Raw genomic sequence first — 18,058 nt, forward strand, 5'->3', positions numbered from 1 at the left:
TGTGTAACAGTGCATATTTTTGATAGAAAGACAACAATGTATGTTGTGTGTATACACACACTAGCTTGAGCCTCGTGTATTATACGAAATACACGGGTTTTTAACAAAAGATAACATATAATTACACATATTTATGTCGTATTCGGTTTCACATGTCAGATACAATTTTATGGTTTGCATCGAGTTTCACACGCCAACGTCCGACAAGATGACCCGTTAGTACCCCCAAGAAATAGTCTACGCAAACAATTGAACAAATAATGGATATAACATACATGGCAGATATTGTGTTAAAGATGACAAAGTATCGAGTAAGCTTCCTGTATAATTTATTTGCAAGAAACTACCAAAGTTAAAGATTATTATATGTGTTATAATAGCTTTAAAACGAAAGAAAAAATAAACATTTTATTAGACAACACAAATCTAAAATTGTACATATTAAGTTTTGGATGTAACAGGGAAAGGAAAGGTAATTAAATGCAACTCAAATCTATTAAACATGTTATTTGAAACCAAATTGATCTTTAGAACCTATTGCCATTCAAGTTGCTTTTGTAGGTCATCATTTTTATATCCACTTTCAAGTTCAAATAAAATTTAATGACCATGAGCCATTATTATTCCATTATACACATTTAACACGCCCCTTAGAAATCAAATCAAGAATTTTAATGATTACATCATCCAATTTTCTTGACATCCTAAGTCCCAAATTTATTTAAAGAACCCCACAACAATATTACTCAAATATATGAATTCAATGTTTAAAGTAGTGATATTATATATTTGGTATCAAAATTGTATAAGAACATGCAATAGGTGTTTTTATAAATGTTTTTGAGTAGAGAGAGTCTGACGTGGATGAAATATCGTGTGACGTGAAGGAGGGAATGTGTGGATTAGGTCTTCATACAATCTCCAAAAGATTGTGTTTTTATGGGTGTTTTTGGGTGCCATATGACACTTACCCAATCCTATCTCCTCCACATCATATCCTCCCTCATCCACATCACCTCATTATCCTCATAAACACTTCAAAAATCTCTTATTATGGATGTTTTTAAGAAAAACATCAAAAAACAAGTATGTGAGAGTGTGACTAGATATAAATTAGAGAGGTAAAAGTATAGTGCTTTTAAGTGATTGTGAGTATGACAAGAGAGAGAAAGATGGTGATTGGTTAGATACTTCGATATGTGTCACTTGACACACTAAACACCTTGTAAAAGTGGCTTATTGTATTTGTGGATGCACTAACAGTATATGGATATACTATGGTTTTGCTACTGCCTCGATAGATTGGTTTTTTTAGAAACGAATTAGGTAAATACTTCATAATATCTTATCTTTATGTAACTAATATGCACATATGAAAGCATGTTTAGGGCTCTGCATCAACATGGGAGGCTAAATATCTTATAACCCGATTGAGTAATATGGGTCACACATAATCCATTAGAATACCATATAACAAAAACGGGTTGAAAATGCTGAGGAGCACGTGAGCACGACACATCAGCAAAGTGTTATTCTTTTATGTAACAGGGCCAATTATATGTGAATAAGACAACAGTGTATATGTATGTATTTTGCAGAAGTGTATGCATATGTTGAAATGCTTATTTGAATTGGTTTCAAGTAGGGCTGTTCAAAGGGTAAGACCTTATCCTTTTACCTAATATCCTACCTGGATCCTTTACCCTTTCAGGAAGAAACGTGGGCCCGAGACCCTACCCTCTAAACAATTAAAGGGTCGGGTATAAATAAAGGTTTAAAGGATCCAACCCTTTACCCTTTAAGGCAGTAATCACATCTTTTTTTCTGCATTTACTAGTTGCATATCTTATATATGACTTTAATATATGAATCTTAGAACAATTATTCTTTCATTCAATAACATAGTAAAGTCTAACTTTAAAAGTTAATCATCCATTTGAACTGATACATATAATATTCACATTTACAAATTACATGTAGAGAACGATTGAAACAGTTAGTAGTATGACCCTTTATTTTTATTTTTCTTAGTAATTGAGAAATTTCGGATATCATATATGAAATACAAATCTCTCATAAATTTCATATTAATCGCGAATCTCATATACATCTATCTAGAAACTAGTAAACGGGTCAAGGGTATGAAAAAGGGTAGGACCCTTAGAAACCATTTTACCCTTTAAGGTGAAATTTGAATACCCTTTACCCGACCCATATTATATATTCGGGTCTAATTAAGGGTTTTGAAAGTCGGGTAACCGGGTTTCAAGGGTCCGACCCTTATCTTGCTCATCCCTAGTTTTAACAGGTTATTAGAACATAGGTGTTTCATTGTGCCCAAACAAAACTACATGTCACATTCAGCCCAGCCCAGCTCTCGACTTTTAAAGCCCAACTTACACAAACGGTTCATTACTGACCCATGAGAAACCCGACCAGCCAAACCCAAAACTGACCCGTCATCTCACTGTCCAGTTCTCGTTTGTGCACCAACATGATTCTAGTCCCGATACTGTTTTGGCCCAACGGAGCCAAGAATCTAGTAAGTTGGACTGCTTTTCTATACACTGACGGGTTCATGTTTTAAGAAGACTCAGGTCTGAGCGTCCATGTTTTATACGAATTCGCAACTTAACACATCGAGCATGAGCGTGACTTAGCAACAATATATATGAATTATCTTTAAAAATCAAAACCACAATATACAAAAAATGTATTTAGAAGGCAGCCATTATTATACTTGTCTTAAAACAAACATATTTGATAACAAATGAAACTGTACATGGTTTACTGCATGATGGTGTCGCATTAGTTCATTGCTATACGTTGTTTACATATGTTTTATCTTAAGGTTTTAACAATATAGAAACGCAGGTGCGGAATGGAACATCTACTGTAAGAGTTGAACTGCGGCAATAGCGGGGATTTTTTCACGCAATTTCTGAGTGACAGCTACTCTTACAGTCATCACACTTGCTGCAGGATCCGTTAATCGTACTTTCACAATTGGCTCTTCTATCGACACAAATTCTAGTGTTCCACCTGCAGCCCCAACAAGATATGGCCTTATTTCTTCAAGAACCTACAATGTTTAAACAAAAGGTAAACAAAAAGCTGCATACTTGCGCATTAAAAACTAATTATCACGACTTTAAATATCGAAAATCAGATGATCAGTGTGCATTATACCTTCTCTATGTTTTCTTCATTCAGTTCAAGGCCAGTTTCTTCATCTGGTATTGGTTCAACAGCAACAATTTCAGGAATCTTTTCCATTAACCGCCTTTCAATTCCCAGTTTCATGGTGGTTACAGAACTTGGACATGAACCACAAGCTCCTTGTAGCTTTAAGCGCACCACATTTCCATCAATTTCATGTAATGCAACATTGCCACCATCTGCAATTAGATAAGGTCTAACTTCATCCAGTACCTTCTCAATATTTTCTGCAGTAAGAGGAAGCTCTACAGCTGATTCTGGAGTTGCAACAGCCTTTACAACTGCAACACAAAACCATAAAGAATGCACATGTCAAGAAATTGTTAAAACTTGTATACACTATTTTAATTATTCAATACATTATCTACTTCACTACAACAAACAAGATACCATAATTGTCCAATCCAAACAGTAGCATTTAAATATATTATCTCAATTAAGGCTGCAAAATCGAGCACGGGGTCTCACCGGAAGCAGCCTCTCTATTCCTACATGGTAGAGGTAAGGCTATCTACATCTTACCCTCCTCAGAACCTACCATAGTTTTGTTATTGGTGGAGTTAATGAGTACGATGACAATGATGAATTGGGGCTGCAAACAAACCGAATTAAACCGAACGAGGCTTCATGTCCGTTCATTAAGCTTTTATCAGACAAACAAATAGTTAATGAACACATAACCGTACAAAAATTTGTGTTAGTTCGTTAGGTTCATAAACAAACACAAAACATAAACGAATTTGAGAAAAAAAAACATCAAAGACGTTTAAATGTTACGATAGGCAACTAAAAATTAAAAAGCATAAGATATATAAACGAACATAAACATACAACCATGAAACATTAACGAACACAATTAAACGAATCGAACAGAATGTCGTGTTCACTAATTAAACGAACAAACTCGAACGGTTCACTAACGCATAACTTTAGGTTGGGCTGGGGGAAGCATGCTTGTGTGGACCTTACTGGGGTGTCCCCTCTTGTCGGGCTTAGGGACACCGGGTTTGTTGCTAGGCAGGCCGTGTTAAAGGCAGAAGCAAGAAAAACTGCTAAGCACGAGAAGGCGTGTGTGGAGAATCAACACGCCTTCATTCCTTTTGCTTTTGATACGTTTGGGTCTCTTGCTCCCGATGCTGCTACGTTTCTAAAAAGAGTTCAGCGGGTCGTGCACAGTAACTCAACGACGCCAAAGAACGATAATTTTATTTTCAGTAGGATCGGTTTTGCCATTCAAAAGGGGGGTGGCGGCGCAGCTTGTTGCCTGCTTACCTGCCTCTTTATTGTAATTGGATCCTTTTATTGGAATAAAATTTAAAAGTTATATCACATTAGGTTCGGTCCTAATCTCAAATCAATTTTGGAACTCAACTTCCAAAAACAGAATTCATGAATAATATCAGCTAAAAGTTTAAAAAGCGGTTACCTATTCGGCGTTTCGGCTGCTGAAATCGGAATTTAGATGAAGACGAACAACCTCTGGAGATAGTAACACGAGCGCCGATGAAAGAAGAGATCTGGACATTAATAAATTCAGAGATCAAAATCGTTAAATAGTTACAGTATAAATAAAAAACACAACAGCTATAAGGTTAATTAATTACGAAACCTTGGGGAACGAATTGACGGTGGAATATGAGGTGGAAGATGGAGCAGAAGTGGAATCAAGGGTTTGCTGAGGTCTGGTGACGTAGGAATAAGATGACTGGCTCAACATCACAGCAGCAGCAGCAGCAGCAGCAGCTTGCATCTTGTTCGAATTTACGATTAGAATGATATGTTGTTGGTTTGAAGAAAGAGGGAGTTGTACTGGGTAGTTTTTGTGCAGGGTTTCAGCCTTGACGACTACGAAAGGGGAACACACCCAAATTTGCCCACCAATCATGATTTATTTTGGTATCCTAAACGAGTGTCCGCGCGATGCAGCGGGTGTTTGAACCTATTAATCACGTAATATAAGTGTTTATGGTTCGGTTAAAACCTTGAAATCGTTTAAATCGATCATTGGTTTGACTTACTTTTTTTCTTTTTCTTTTTTTACTTTCGGTTTGTTAGTCGGTTTCAAAATTTTCAAAACGTAGTGAACGGTTGGTTCGCGGTTTATATCGGCAACTGGCCATATGAAACCAGACCATACTGTAAATGTTGAACGCAATTTAATCTTTTTGTTTATTAATTATCAGATATGTTTTGTAGTATATATCAGATATAGTTAAAATTTAATTGAACATAATCTTTTTATTATTAAAAATAACTTGGCTATACAGTTTCAAATTAACCTAATTACAATATGATTCATCAATATGATTCATTTTGTAATCTTTGTTGTTTTCACGTCCTAGATCTTCCATTAATATTTATCATTTATATGGTTAAAATTATCATTTTTTATTTATGATCATCTCAAGTATCATATTATGTTGGTTTTTAGTTAAAATTGATTATACCTTTAAATTATTAATTATTTTAAACTAAATTTATTATTAAAGTTTAAACTGTGAAACCAAACTGGAACCAGGCCGTTAGTAACGATTCAGTTTCAACTTTCAATGGTTGAGTTTGGTTTTGGACGACAAAAAATCAGTATTAACGGTTGTACTCACAAGTTTAACTTAAAAACCATCAAAACCGACACTGAACACCCATACGTAACATATTAATTTATTTAAAATGAAAAAAAAATTACAACAATATCATATCCAAATTAAAGAGAATAAAATGCTCGTTTTTATGGTGCAATTTGTTTATAAAAATATTAACGTATGAAAATGCTATAGTCGTTTAAAAATCATGGGTGAGAAGTTAGTTTACAAGTTAAATTAAAAACATAATATGGTTAAACATGAGGGACCAAACTTGTAAGTTGGATGAATTGTGTTTAAAAGACATATTTACCCTTACTAACACATGTACCTCATGCTTTAAGTGTTGTAAATTACTTAAAATAAGTGTCTTAATTTACCCTTGTTTTGTGTATTATATATAGTATAGATGTATCACACGCAAAAATAACTTTTCAAAATTGTAATAAGGTGGTGTTTGGCATAGCTTTTATTTTTAAGCTTATTGTCACGGACCAAATATTTAAAAATTGAGATGCTTAATTTGTGTTGTAACGCTTGGGTTTGTAGGCTCGTCCCGGACTTCATTGGCCACGGCCTCAGCGAGAAAGAATGCGTACATGCCTAGTCGTGCTTGCACGACAAATGCATCGCTGGTTGCGAGTTGTTGCCGCTCGCCTGATGAGTCCAAGGCAGGACGAAACCAACAAACCCTGATCATGAGCGGACCGATTGGCTGGCCTTCGGGCGCCACACGGAATCAAAGGGATAGCTCCGTGACAAGTGGTATCAGAGCAGGTCGAACCTCGGATACGTTGGAACGTGCACACTCAACCAAAAAGAGCTTAAAATGTCGAGGATGAGTTATGCAATGGTGGTGGGAGAAGATCGAACGGTCTTTGTAAGCCGTGAGTATGGAATCGTGAGCTCCGCCCTAGTCCAGTGAAGTGAAGGCCACCGTGTTCGTGTTAAAAGTTTTACGGTGTGACAGAGCCGTAATCTGGGTTGAAGTCTACTAGGTTCGCGATCGTCGGCGTCATATAATCCGACGACATAATTAACCGACACGGCTAACTCACATTTTGGCTGAACTACCGGGCGCCCCATTTATCAGAGTGAATCATTCTCAATACGCATGGCTTCGGCTTGTGAGCTGGTATGAGACGGCGAACTTGCCCTTCAGACATGCATGGCATAGGGGAAGACCAACGTCTAAGTCTTGCACGTCGGCATGGGACGACAAGTGCATGCATGAGGACGTGCATGGTTATGGTGGTAGGAGAGTGCCACAGACCAAATATTTGAAGATCGAGATGCTTAATTTATGTTGTAACGCTTGGGTTTGTTGGCTCGCCCCGGACTTCATTGGGCACGACCTCAGCGGGAAAGATGGCGTACATGCCTAGTCGTGCTTGCACGACGAACGCATCGCTGATTGTGAGCTGTTGCTGCTCGCCTGATGAGTCTAATGCAGGACGAAACCAGCAAGCCCTGATCATGAGCGAACCGATTGGCTAGCCTTCGGGCGCCACACGGAGTCAAAGGGATAGTTCCGTGACATTATGCTTATATATAAAATTAGCTTATAGTTTTTTTTTCTATTATTTGATAAATTTTTTTTAAGTGTTTGGATTAGCTTATATCCTACAAGTTAATTACATGTCTTAATAAGTTGTTAAATTCAACAATCTTTAATTTGTTTAAGTAATAATCACTAATCCACCACCATATGAGGACAAATAAGTAATTTACACCCTTAAACAAATAAGATTCATCAAATAAGCAAAAAAACAATTTTTAAATAAGCTTCTTCAAATGAGCTTATATAAGCTAATAAGCATAAGCTTAAAAAGCTAAACCAAACACCAAATTAAGCTTATTTTGTAAAATAAAACTAAAAAGGCTATAAGCTTTATTAAAAAAAGCTAGGCCAAACACCCCCCTAAATATGAACTACGAGTCTATAATAATTCAAAACTACTTATTAATATCTTGTATCTTAGTAAAACAAATGCAAATCACAATATGCCTCTAGCATAAAAATAAAGATGATAAATGGCAATTTAAAGCAATCCAGATAGTTTAACGGAGTGTTTGGGTGAGTTTCTAATAGTTGCTTAAATGTTATTTGTTTATTGAAAATCAAAATGTGTTTGGTAAAGCTTCTCGAGAACTTCAAAATAGAGTTTTTTGAAAGTGGTTTTGTTTTTCAAAAAACAAATAATTAAATCTAAAAGCTCACTCAAACACCCCATAAAATTGAAACTAGGCAGTCAAACTCCCTAGGGAGTACTCAGAAATGATACGCATTTGCAAAAATTAATTAGTGGATATTATATATATGTTAAAACAAGCGTAATGCACATCAAAACCAAACTAACATTCTAAAAATGTTAATAGAACCCTAATATGGTTAGTGGCGAGTGGCCTAGCTATGACCGACTCAAGATTTTGAAGGCTTAAATTGAAATGAGTTTTTGTGACTCTTTCTTGATAGTTGTGTTTAAAAACAAAAAAAAATGTTAATAACTAGTCTCGAACTTGTGACTTACCATTAAGTAAAAAACAAACTTACCACCAAACCAATAGACACTTTTGTTTCTCATTGCCGATTATATATATATATATATATATATATATATATATATATATATATATCTATACTATATATAAAGCATGAGTGAATGACCACTTAAATTTTAAGAGGTACAATCACTAATGCATAATATACAATCACTAATGCATAAGATTTTGAAATTTTAAGGGCAATATGGTAGTTTTGACATCATGTACGGTTAAGAATATTTACTTTAGAAAATAGTTACAAAAATGACCCTTCAACTTCAATACAACTTTGTTAATTTGTAAATAAGTTACACATAAACCCTTTATCTTTACTCATTTAATTGACAAATTCATTTAAAATTTTCATTTCTTCAATATCTTTTATTATATTGTGTTTTAAACAAAACGAACTTACCATTGCAATATGCTTATTTTTGTTGACGTTTCGATATAAATTTTGATTTATTTTGAGGTGTTGATTATAATGTACAAGTCAAATAAGCATAAAAGTACAACTCAAATATGCAATCATGAACCTAAAATATAATTACAAATTAAACCATTCAACTAAACTCAAGTTTTGTAAATTTAATCAATAATTACTCTTTCATTCCCCCTTAAGTTTACCCATGTAATAATCTATATTCTCTTTCTTTGTTTTTCATTTATATATTTGAATATAATACATTTTAATAAATTTCAAACATGCAATCACAACGTGTTAATTTTTGTTGGCGTTCCAATATAAGAATAATTGTGCGCATGTTATAAACTTATACCAAAATGATTTCGTTTCAATTAACAAAAATATCAATTTTGGTTCAAGTCAAAATAACATCAAAATGAATTTTGATCATTTTCTTTAAAATACTTTTATTGTTTCAGGTCAACGATTGAGGACTTTTACAGGTTGAAACGCCTTCAAGTTATAACTAGATGTAACAAATGAGTTTATTACAATAGTCAATTTTGGTTATGGTTAAAAAATGTTATAAGCATAATGAGTTCGAGTCATCTTAAAAATGGTTTTGGTTTGCATCAAAACAGTTATATGCAAAATGAATCCAAGTCATTTAAAAAATATCAATTTCGGCTTTGGGTAAACATTAAATCATTGGTCGTTTATGAAGGTTTCAAAAGACTCCCAAATAATCGTGACTAACATAGTAGAATTGGTTCAGGTCAAAATGCCCAGCAAAATGAGTTTCCATCTTTTTTTTAATATTTTTATTTTTTTGGATTAACGATTGAGGACTTCAATATGTTAAAATGTGTTCGAGTTATAATGGGATGCAAGCCAAATGAATTTAGGCCATTATAAAAAAAATTAAAGTTTTGTTCAGATTAAGATGGATAACAAGTAAAATGAGTTCGGGACATTAAAAATAAACTGTCAACTATGATTCTGGTTAAAACATGTTATAAGCATAATGAGTTCGATATATCTTTAAAAAAAAAGGATATTGGTTTTTAATACTCCCAACTTTCCCTCATTAGTAGATAACACTCCCAACTTTCGATTTGTCGCCTACCACTCCCAACTTTCACCATATTTTCTTATACCACTCCCCGTCTAAATGAACACTAACCTCGTTAATGTTTTGGACTAAAAATGTCATTCAAATTAGTTGAGGGGGTAAAACATAAATTTTATTTTAACACACATTCTGCAATATATATATATATATATATATATATATATATATATATATATATATAAACACTCTCTCTCTCTCTCTCTCTCTCTCTCTCTTCTACACCATGCAATCCCACCACCATCATCAACAACCCACCACCTCCACCTTTACTTTCGCCGGAAATCAAACCGCTGCCACCAGGCCCCCATCGTAACCCACCACCTCCACTTTCACTTTTGCCGGAAATCAAACCGCTGCCACCAGGTCTTATCGAAACCCACCACATCCACCTTCACTTTCGCTGGAAATCAAACCGCTGCCACCAGGCCCCATCAGAACCCTAACCCCAAACAAATATGAGACGGGTTCTTGGATTGAGTTTACATATCTGACAACGACGGTGCTAGTTTCTAAAGGTGGATGCAATGATAGTGGTGGAGGGTGATGCTAACAATGGGGAACCATCGTCCGGCTACATCAACAACCATCGCCGGAAAAGAAACATGATATAGAGTTACCGACGACCCTAAATCAGGTTCGATTTGGTCCGATTAAGATGTGATTTGGTCTATCGCCTTTGATTTGATTATATTAAGGTGTGATTCAAGTTCAACTGATGCGTTAATTTGAGGTGCATTTCGTTATAGATGATGAGGGTGATGGTTACAGTGACGGTGTTGATAATGGTGGCGAGTGTTAGCGGTGGCGGTTATGGTGGTCGATGACGGTAAATTAAAAGTGGAGGTGGTGGGTTGTTGATGGTGGTGATCGGATTGCAGAGTGTAGAAGAGAGAGAGAGAGTGTCATATATATATATATATATTGTAGAATGTGTGTTAAAATAAAATTTATGCTTTATCCCCCCAACTAATTTGAATGACATCTTTAGTCCAAAACATTAATGAGGTTAGTGTTCATTTAGACGGGGAGTGATATAAGAAAATATGGTGAAAGTTGGGAGTGTTACCTACCAATGAGGGAAATTTGGGAGTATTAAAAACCAATATCCCTTAAAAAAAGGTTTTGGTTTGCGTCATAATAATTATATGCAAAACGAATTTGTGTCATTTAAAGGAAATACCAATTTTACCTATGGGTGAACATTAAATCTTTGGTCGTGCATGAAAGTTTCAAAAATCTTCCCAAATAATCGTGACTACCATAATAGATTTGGTTCAGGTAAAAATGCTCAGGAAAATAAGTTTCGATCATATAAAACTTGTTTTTTATGATTCGTATAGTAATTGTAAAGTACAAAAAGAAACATTCATTTTTTTGAAAAAACCGTATCGTGCCGTATGTTTAAAAAGTTGTAACTATTAAAAATCTGTTTAAATATATTGTCATCACCGCAACATCGCGCGGGTAAACTACTACTAGTATATATATATATATATCAATATATACTTTTTCCCCAAAATTTAGGCAGCTTAATTAAGTGTGTGTCTAAGGCGCTAACTTTATTTCGTTGACCCAGGAACATTGAATAAATTCATCAAATTAGAACCAAAACCTTAAAATAAAACCATAAACTTCCAAAAAAAAATGGCAAAAAAACAGAAGAAATAACCAATGCCTTGGAGGTGGAGGTCCAAGGACCGAGTAATCGCCGATTCCAAGGCCTTGGAGGACGAGTAGACCGAGTTCGACCATGGCCAAGCAATATTGTCGACTTGCAAAAAGTCGGCAAGGTGAATGTACGAGGACTATTGTAATTGCCGATTCTAAAACCTTGGAGACTGACTTTTACAACATTAGACCCAAACAATAAAAAGAGTTTTTTACCAAAATGGGGGAGAGGAGAAAAATATTTACCAATATGGGTGATTTGAAACTATTTATCAAAATAGGTTTTCCTTAATATAATAAATTTACCTTTTCTCACACTCATTCTTATTAAATAAATTAATTCTATTAAAAACTTGTATATAAAAAAACATATATAAATGAGTTTGAAAAGTGTTAAAAAACTTGGGTTAAAATAAAATTAAACTTTTATTTTTTTGTTTATCATTTCGATTAAGATATATTCCTGTAAAATATTTCTTATATTCCTATTTTTATTTATTTATTATCAAATGAGTTTATATTTCATTTTGTTGACTTATGTTCTTATAAACTGTTTCTTATATTTATATTTTTATTTATTTATTATCAGACGAGTTTTTAAAAAAATGAGTTTGGAGTTGTTTTATGGTCTAGACCGATGTTTCAATTTTTTATGTTTTATTTTTTTGCTTTTGAAATTTCATTTTCATCTTTTTCTATAACATACGTTAAAAAATAACTTACATCTCCATTTAAATTTTGTTGAATGAAAAAATGTATTCAAACTAGAGCATTTTTTTATATCATAAGCTATACACGAGTGTCAGTAATTTATTTGTACGATGACAAATTGAACCAAACAGATTCCGAGTAAACATCGTTACCAATATCGTTATTATGTCCAAATTAGTTATTAAAGACTCCTATGTAAAATAACTTAAAGAAAACCATAAAAATAACAATAATAAAGAAATTAAAAGCAAAGAGAATAAAAAATAGTTTTTCTTATAAATCGATTTTCATAAAACAAAACGTAAATGTTGGAAACGGATTCCAGAAACTTTTTTTTTTTGAATAGTTTAATAGAAAAAAAAGATGTATTTTATTTATTTAAATTATTTTTTATCTATGATTTTTATATATAAGTTTTTAATAGAAATTAATTTATTTAATAAGATTGAGTGTGAGAAAAGGTAAATTTATTAAGAAAAAACCTATTTTAGTAAATACTTTTCCCCTCTCCCCCGTTTAGGTAAAAAACTCCAATAAAAATTACTTCCAAAACACGAATAACCAAAAGTCAAAACTTCGGTGACTAAACCTGTAACAATAATATGAAGGGACCAAATCAGAAAGTATCCATATACACAACATAACCAAAACCTGCTGATGAAACCAATGAACCCTCGGGTGGGCAAAAGTGAAATTGCACTAATTTTGACGTTATTTTACTAATCTCGTGAAAATAACGTTAAAAGTGACGGACGGTTAATCAGGCATCATGTAGTGGGGTTGATAGCTGAAAGATAAGGGTACATGCACCGATCAGCCGGTGTCCGGATGATTGAGTGCTATGTGCCTTATGTCCAAGGCTTGATGCAAAACTACTATCGAGCCGGGGGTCTCACCGGAAGCAGCCTCTCTATCCCTATGGGGTAGAGGTAAGGCTGCCTACATCTTACCCTCCTCAAACCCTGCCATAGCGTTGCTATTGGTGGGATATACCGAGTAATACTGTGATAACGATGATGATGATGATGATGACAAAACCCCCAAATCAGTAATGGAAAACATTGGTCCTTTGATCACACGTTACCGTACAAAACTCAAGCTAGCATCATTGCTATGGCTCGAAGGCTTCCGACAAGCTTGCTGTCTGCACAGAGTTGCCGTATACTGTCTCAGGTTCCCTAATTTCGCTACTCTTATCTTCAATTTTAACTTCTTATTGTTTATTTAATTTTGTTCTGTAGATCAAAGCAGTTGATGATCCGAACTGGACAGTGCTTTCTGTTGAACGGATTCATCTTTCTAGGAAGGTCATCCTTGCTTCTAACTTTATATTGTAATCAATTTGTTACAAAATAAGTCATCATTTGATTCCAAGGCTGTTAACTAGTGCTATAGTGGTTATCGGTACCGATAATATTGGCAAAATTAACCGATATATCACGGATTTCAGTTTTTTAAGACTTAATTGTCAATTTTTAGTGTGTTAGTGTTTAATCAGTTCCTACTTGCTACAGTTGTTAGCGTCTCGTAAGTTGCAAAAGGTTAATTTGTTCATGGTAGGAGACTATACTGAATTGTTAGTGTTAAGTTCCTATATATGTAAATTCTGCATGATATTAAAATTACCGATATCCTACCGCAATAACGGATATCTCAAATATTGGTCCTTGTCCGATATCCGATATTTTTCCGCATTAACTGCATAGGTTTGACCTTTATTTGAGTAGGAGAATTCGCTTGTGTTATTTGAATTGATAACTGTATCTAGTTACAAAACACATTTTTGATCATAAACACATTTTAGTGCACTGGTTTCTGTATGAATGGGAGTGATTATATTATACCTTAATTATTAAGTGATTTAGACTTTAATTAAACGTATATATTTGCAGGAATTGCTGTTATGTTGTTTAAATTAGGTCACAGTATGTAGTTATTATCTCTTTTATGATAATATTTGGGTTATAGATCATTGCACGTCATGTGAATAGATGTTTCTATGTCAAAACACGCTTACCGAATCGTCTCTGGTTAAAGATTTAACCATGAATAGAAGTATAGAACTATGATTACTTCTGATACAACTACTAGACATTTCATGTAATACATAATTGAAGTTGTTGCAAAATCTACATCATTGTTAACACTAATATACATAGCCAGTTTTCTAAATATGAAGCTTTCCTTTAAAGTTTTGAAATGCAACACGGTTCTTATCAGCCAGTAGTGCCACCAATACATAAAAATAAAATGAAGTCTATAACATTTTTTATGTATATTTTTAGCTGTTACTGAAATGCAATTCTATTTAATCATCTACCATGTAGAGTGACTTAAATTTTGTATTACTTTGCAGTATTTTCATCCTAAGATCTGTTATCCTTCCAACGCTAGAATGGCTATTACCTTTTGGAGTCCCTGATGGTTATCAAGAACCGTGCGTATCCGAGATGCCTATAAGATTGTATGCCTTCTTACGACTTGGACTCTTGCAACTTATTTATGTGAGTATATAATAGGAAAGTTGTTGCCTTTACAACATTGTATACTATATCTTAAGATGCTTATAAGCAATCATTTTGAGTTCTTGAAATGTGAATCATCATGTTTCCTACAATCCTTCATTGCTAAGTAATCAAAGTTTTAAAAGTCCTTTGCACAGTTAATATATTTATCTATTTTTATGCAGTTTGTTTTGTGTGTGAAAAAGAGTATTCAGCATCCTTTAAAATTAATTAAAAACTGGAAACCTTTTATACCATGACTAATCCTACATCTTCATTATCATACTTAATTGTACTTTGATATTGACAAAAATGCCCCGTTCGTGTTTTTTGTTCAACTTTAATAGAACAAGCGATTGAACACAAACTCTTAAACGAACTTGGACTTCTTGTTCTTGTTTATTTTCATTTTCGTTCGTTAAGAAATGAACTTGCTCATGTTCGTGTCAATAGTATAAACGAATGGTTTACGACCGTAAACGATCGAATATAACTGAACATGGATGAACAAATATAAACGAACAAAACATAGCTAACATCAGTTAAAAGTAAGCATGCATATTAATATGCCAGGCCAAAAAATGTAATAAAAGTAGATTAAATTGTAATGGGTAATTTTTTAATTTAGTTAAACTAGAAAAAATTGTAATGGGCCTAGCAATAAATGAAACATAAACAAACAAACGTAAACTAACGAACATAAATGAACGTAACCAAACATAAGCGAACATAAATGAATGATCGAGATATGTGCTCATGTTTGTCCGTTTATTATATAAACAAAAATAATCGAACTTCTAGGCAAACAATTCACTAAACGTTTGGTTCGTTTACAGGCTTACTTAATGATTCATAATTTTTTTTTGGTTTTGCTCATGATATTGAATTTCTTATGAAACTGCAAACATTTGTGCCATTAACGACTTTTCCTGTGAAATCTCAGCCTTACATAACGTTTGTATGTTTTTGCTTTTTAACAGGGTCTATGGTTCTACCCTTTGTACATATTCAGCTTCATTTTAAGTACCATCTGGTACATTTCTTTTCTTCTCAGCAGATATTTTGTTGCTTCTTATAACTTGCTGGCTTATATGTATAATACATGTACACTTACACATAACTTCTATAGGTACAATGATATTGCAAAGTTTGGTCTTACAGTTACTGAAAAAGACGGACCAACAAATTTAGCTTCATCTAGCCAAAATGAACCTTCGTCTTCACAAACTGCAACGCCTGTTGATAAACCAACTGACCTCGGAAGGTATGATTATATTCTTTGGATACACGTTATCTTGTTAGTTGTTATAATATTATATTGTTTTTTGCAGTGTCATGATAGGAATAGCAGAACAGGGGTATTCAGTCCTCTTATTGACCTTTTTTTTCTTGGAGGTATAAATATTGTCACATACATGTTATATTTTTGTTTCAATGGTGTAAGTCTTTGGTAATGTATGCTGAAAATAATGGGTTTGTACAGGTTTATCTCACAGGTTTTGTACCTTATATCGGGAAGGCTCTCAATTTTGTACTTCTTTCATGGATGTATGCATATTACTGCTTTGAGTATGTGTCAACCCATTTGACTTTGACCTGTTCTCTTTTAAGCGAGGTTTTTAAAACCCTTTGACTCAATTAAAAACTTAACCTGTATGTTACCTGCTCATAGTAGTAAACGATTTAAAATTGCCACCTCTAACGATAGTAATGCTAGTTATACCACATGTGTTCTCATTGTAGCTTTTCAATTTCATAGGTACAAATGGAACTTCTCTGGCCTGAGTTTGGATAAAAGGCTTGACTTTTTTGAGTCAAACTGGGCATTCTTTGCTGGTTTTGGTATTTTACCGGTTTTCATTTTTCATTTTTTACGTGATTAAGATGTGAGAATATTATTCATTTGAGTATCAATATTTTGCTTTCAGGATCTCCTTGTGTTCTTGCTATTTTCTTTTTTTCTCCTTTAGTGAGTTATGGAGTAATGGCGGTACTATTTCCAATGGTAAATACTCGATCACTTTCTGTACTATTATACCAAAAATCAGGAATACGAACTCGAAATTGTTTGGGAATTTGCTTTACATGTTTAATAGCTTACAAGATTGTGATGAGTTAGATTAATAATAATGGGGCAATTTCATATATGCCCCTATAAACTTGGAAAATATCATATTATCCATGCAAAACTGAAAATATCATGTATGCCCTTACAAAATATTTAAAATATCAAATACACAGAATATCTAAATAATCTAATAAATTACCATTTTACCCCTATTTTTCTAAAACTTTCATATATGCCCATCTATAACTTCAAATTGTGTAATTTACCTATTTTTAGCTTAAATTTCTTTTTTTACCCTTTTTTTAGTTTTGGTTGGGTGTAAATGAAGTTAATCAAATAATACAACAACACTAATAATTTTTGTTCCAGTTCGTGTTGACTGCAGCGGGCTCAGATGCCGAGAGTGTAGTTAATGCTCATAAAATGAAATTGAGAGGTGAAGAATTTGGGAAGCTTCCTATATTTTATGCTGCAGATAAGTTATTGTATGAAATCTACATTACATAATCTTTTATATACTTTTGTCATATCAATTAATGAGCATTTCTCTCAAAACTCATTTTGATTATCGTTTTATTTTACAGGATGAGAATCTTGTCTCTTCTTCCTGTCGAATCTCAGGAGCAAACACATGACAAGAAAGCACTCTGAAACTAACATGCTGATCTTAAGAGCTTGAAGATCCTTATGTTTATATGAAGATTACATTTAGTTGTTTATGGGATGGGATTAATTAAGAATGTGTGACATTTGCAGATAGAAAAATGGTTAGAAAATGACAAGACAACATTGTGATAGTTGTTTTTTGGTGTGAAGATGATTGACATGGAACATACATACCTTACCTGTGTCTCCACATCTTGTTTGAGGTTCTTTGGGAATCCTTCTTTGTAATTGGATTTGACAAATGTACAACGTTCGATACAAACGGTACTTGTCATTTTACTTTTTCGTTCTTTCATTGCATGTTGTTTGATATGTATCTTTATTCTGTTCTTTTATTTAAGTTATAATTAGGGGTGTTTACCGGTTCAGACTCGGTTTCCAGTGTTTTACGTTTAAGTGAAGGTTTTTCAGTCTGAACCAAAAACCGAGCTGAACCAACCTGAATTCAAGCAGTTAAAACCAGAATCATGGTTTGTTTATCAGGTTCAACCGTAAAAGGCTGAATAGCTATTGTTTGTTATTGGATTGGGTTGAGCTGAAATTATAAATGGATTGGGT

At 33.6% G+C, this 18,058-nt stretch overlaps 2 protein-coding genes across 2 annotated transcripts; one reads left to right on the plus strand and one right to left on the minus strand.

The window, feature by feature from the left end:
* Positions 1–2,736: 2,736 nt before the first annotated feature.
* On the minus strand, positions 2,737–5,058 carry LOC143607234 (nifU-like protein 2, chloroplastic). Its single transcript, XM_077082759.1, has 4 exons — positions 4,829–5,058; positions 4,646–4,736; positions 3,190–3,500; positions 2,737–3,082 (listed from the first exon to the last, which is right to left on the minus strand). Exons 1-4 carry the CDS (start codon positions 4,967–4,969, stop codon positions 2,891–2,893), a joined length of 735 nt encoding a protein of 244 aa, XP_076938874.1. The 5' UTR covers positions 4,970–5,058; the 3' UTR covers positions 2,737–2,890.
* An 8,249-nt stretch (positions 5,059–13,307) lies between these two features.
* Positions 13,308–17,625, plus strand: LOC143607235 (protein EI24 homolog). Its single transcript, XM_077082760.1, has 11 exons — positions 13,308–13,435; positions 13,504–13,569; positions 14,619–14,766; positions 15,747–15,799; positions 15,896–16,030; positions 16,098–16,161; positions 16,250–16,335; positions 16,526–16,608; positions 16,695–16,771; positions 17,204–17,319; positions 17,419–17,625. The coding sequence occupies exons 1-11, from the start codon at positions 13,314–13,316 to the stop codon at positions 17,483–17,485; spliced, it is 1,017 nt and encodes a 338-aa protein (XP_076938875.1). The 5' UTR covers positions 13,308–13,313; the 3' UTR covers positions 17,486–17,625.
* Positions 17,626–18,058: the final 433 nt, after the last annotated feature.

Source organism: Bidens hawaiensis, unplaced genomic scaffold (assembly GCF_021521415.1).
Source record: "Bidens hawaiensis isolate Kalapana, Puna unplaced genomic scaffold, B.hawaiensis_p1.1 tig00080519_1, whole genome shotgun sequence".
In the NCBI taxonomy this organism is placed as follows: domain Eukaryota; kingdom Viridiplantae; phylum Streptophyta; class Magnoliopsida; order Asterales; family Asteraceae; genus Bidens; species Bidens hawaiensis.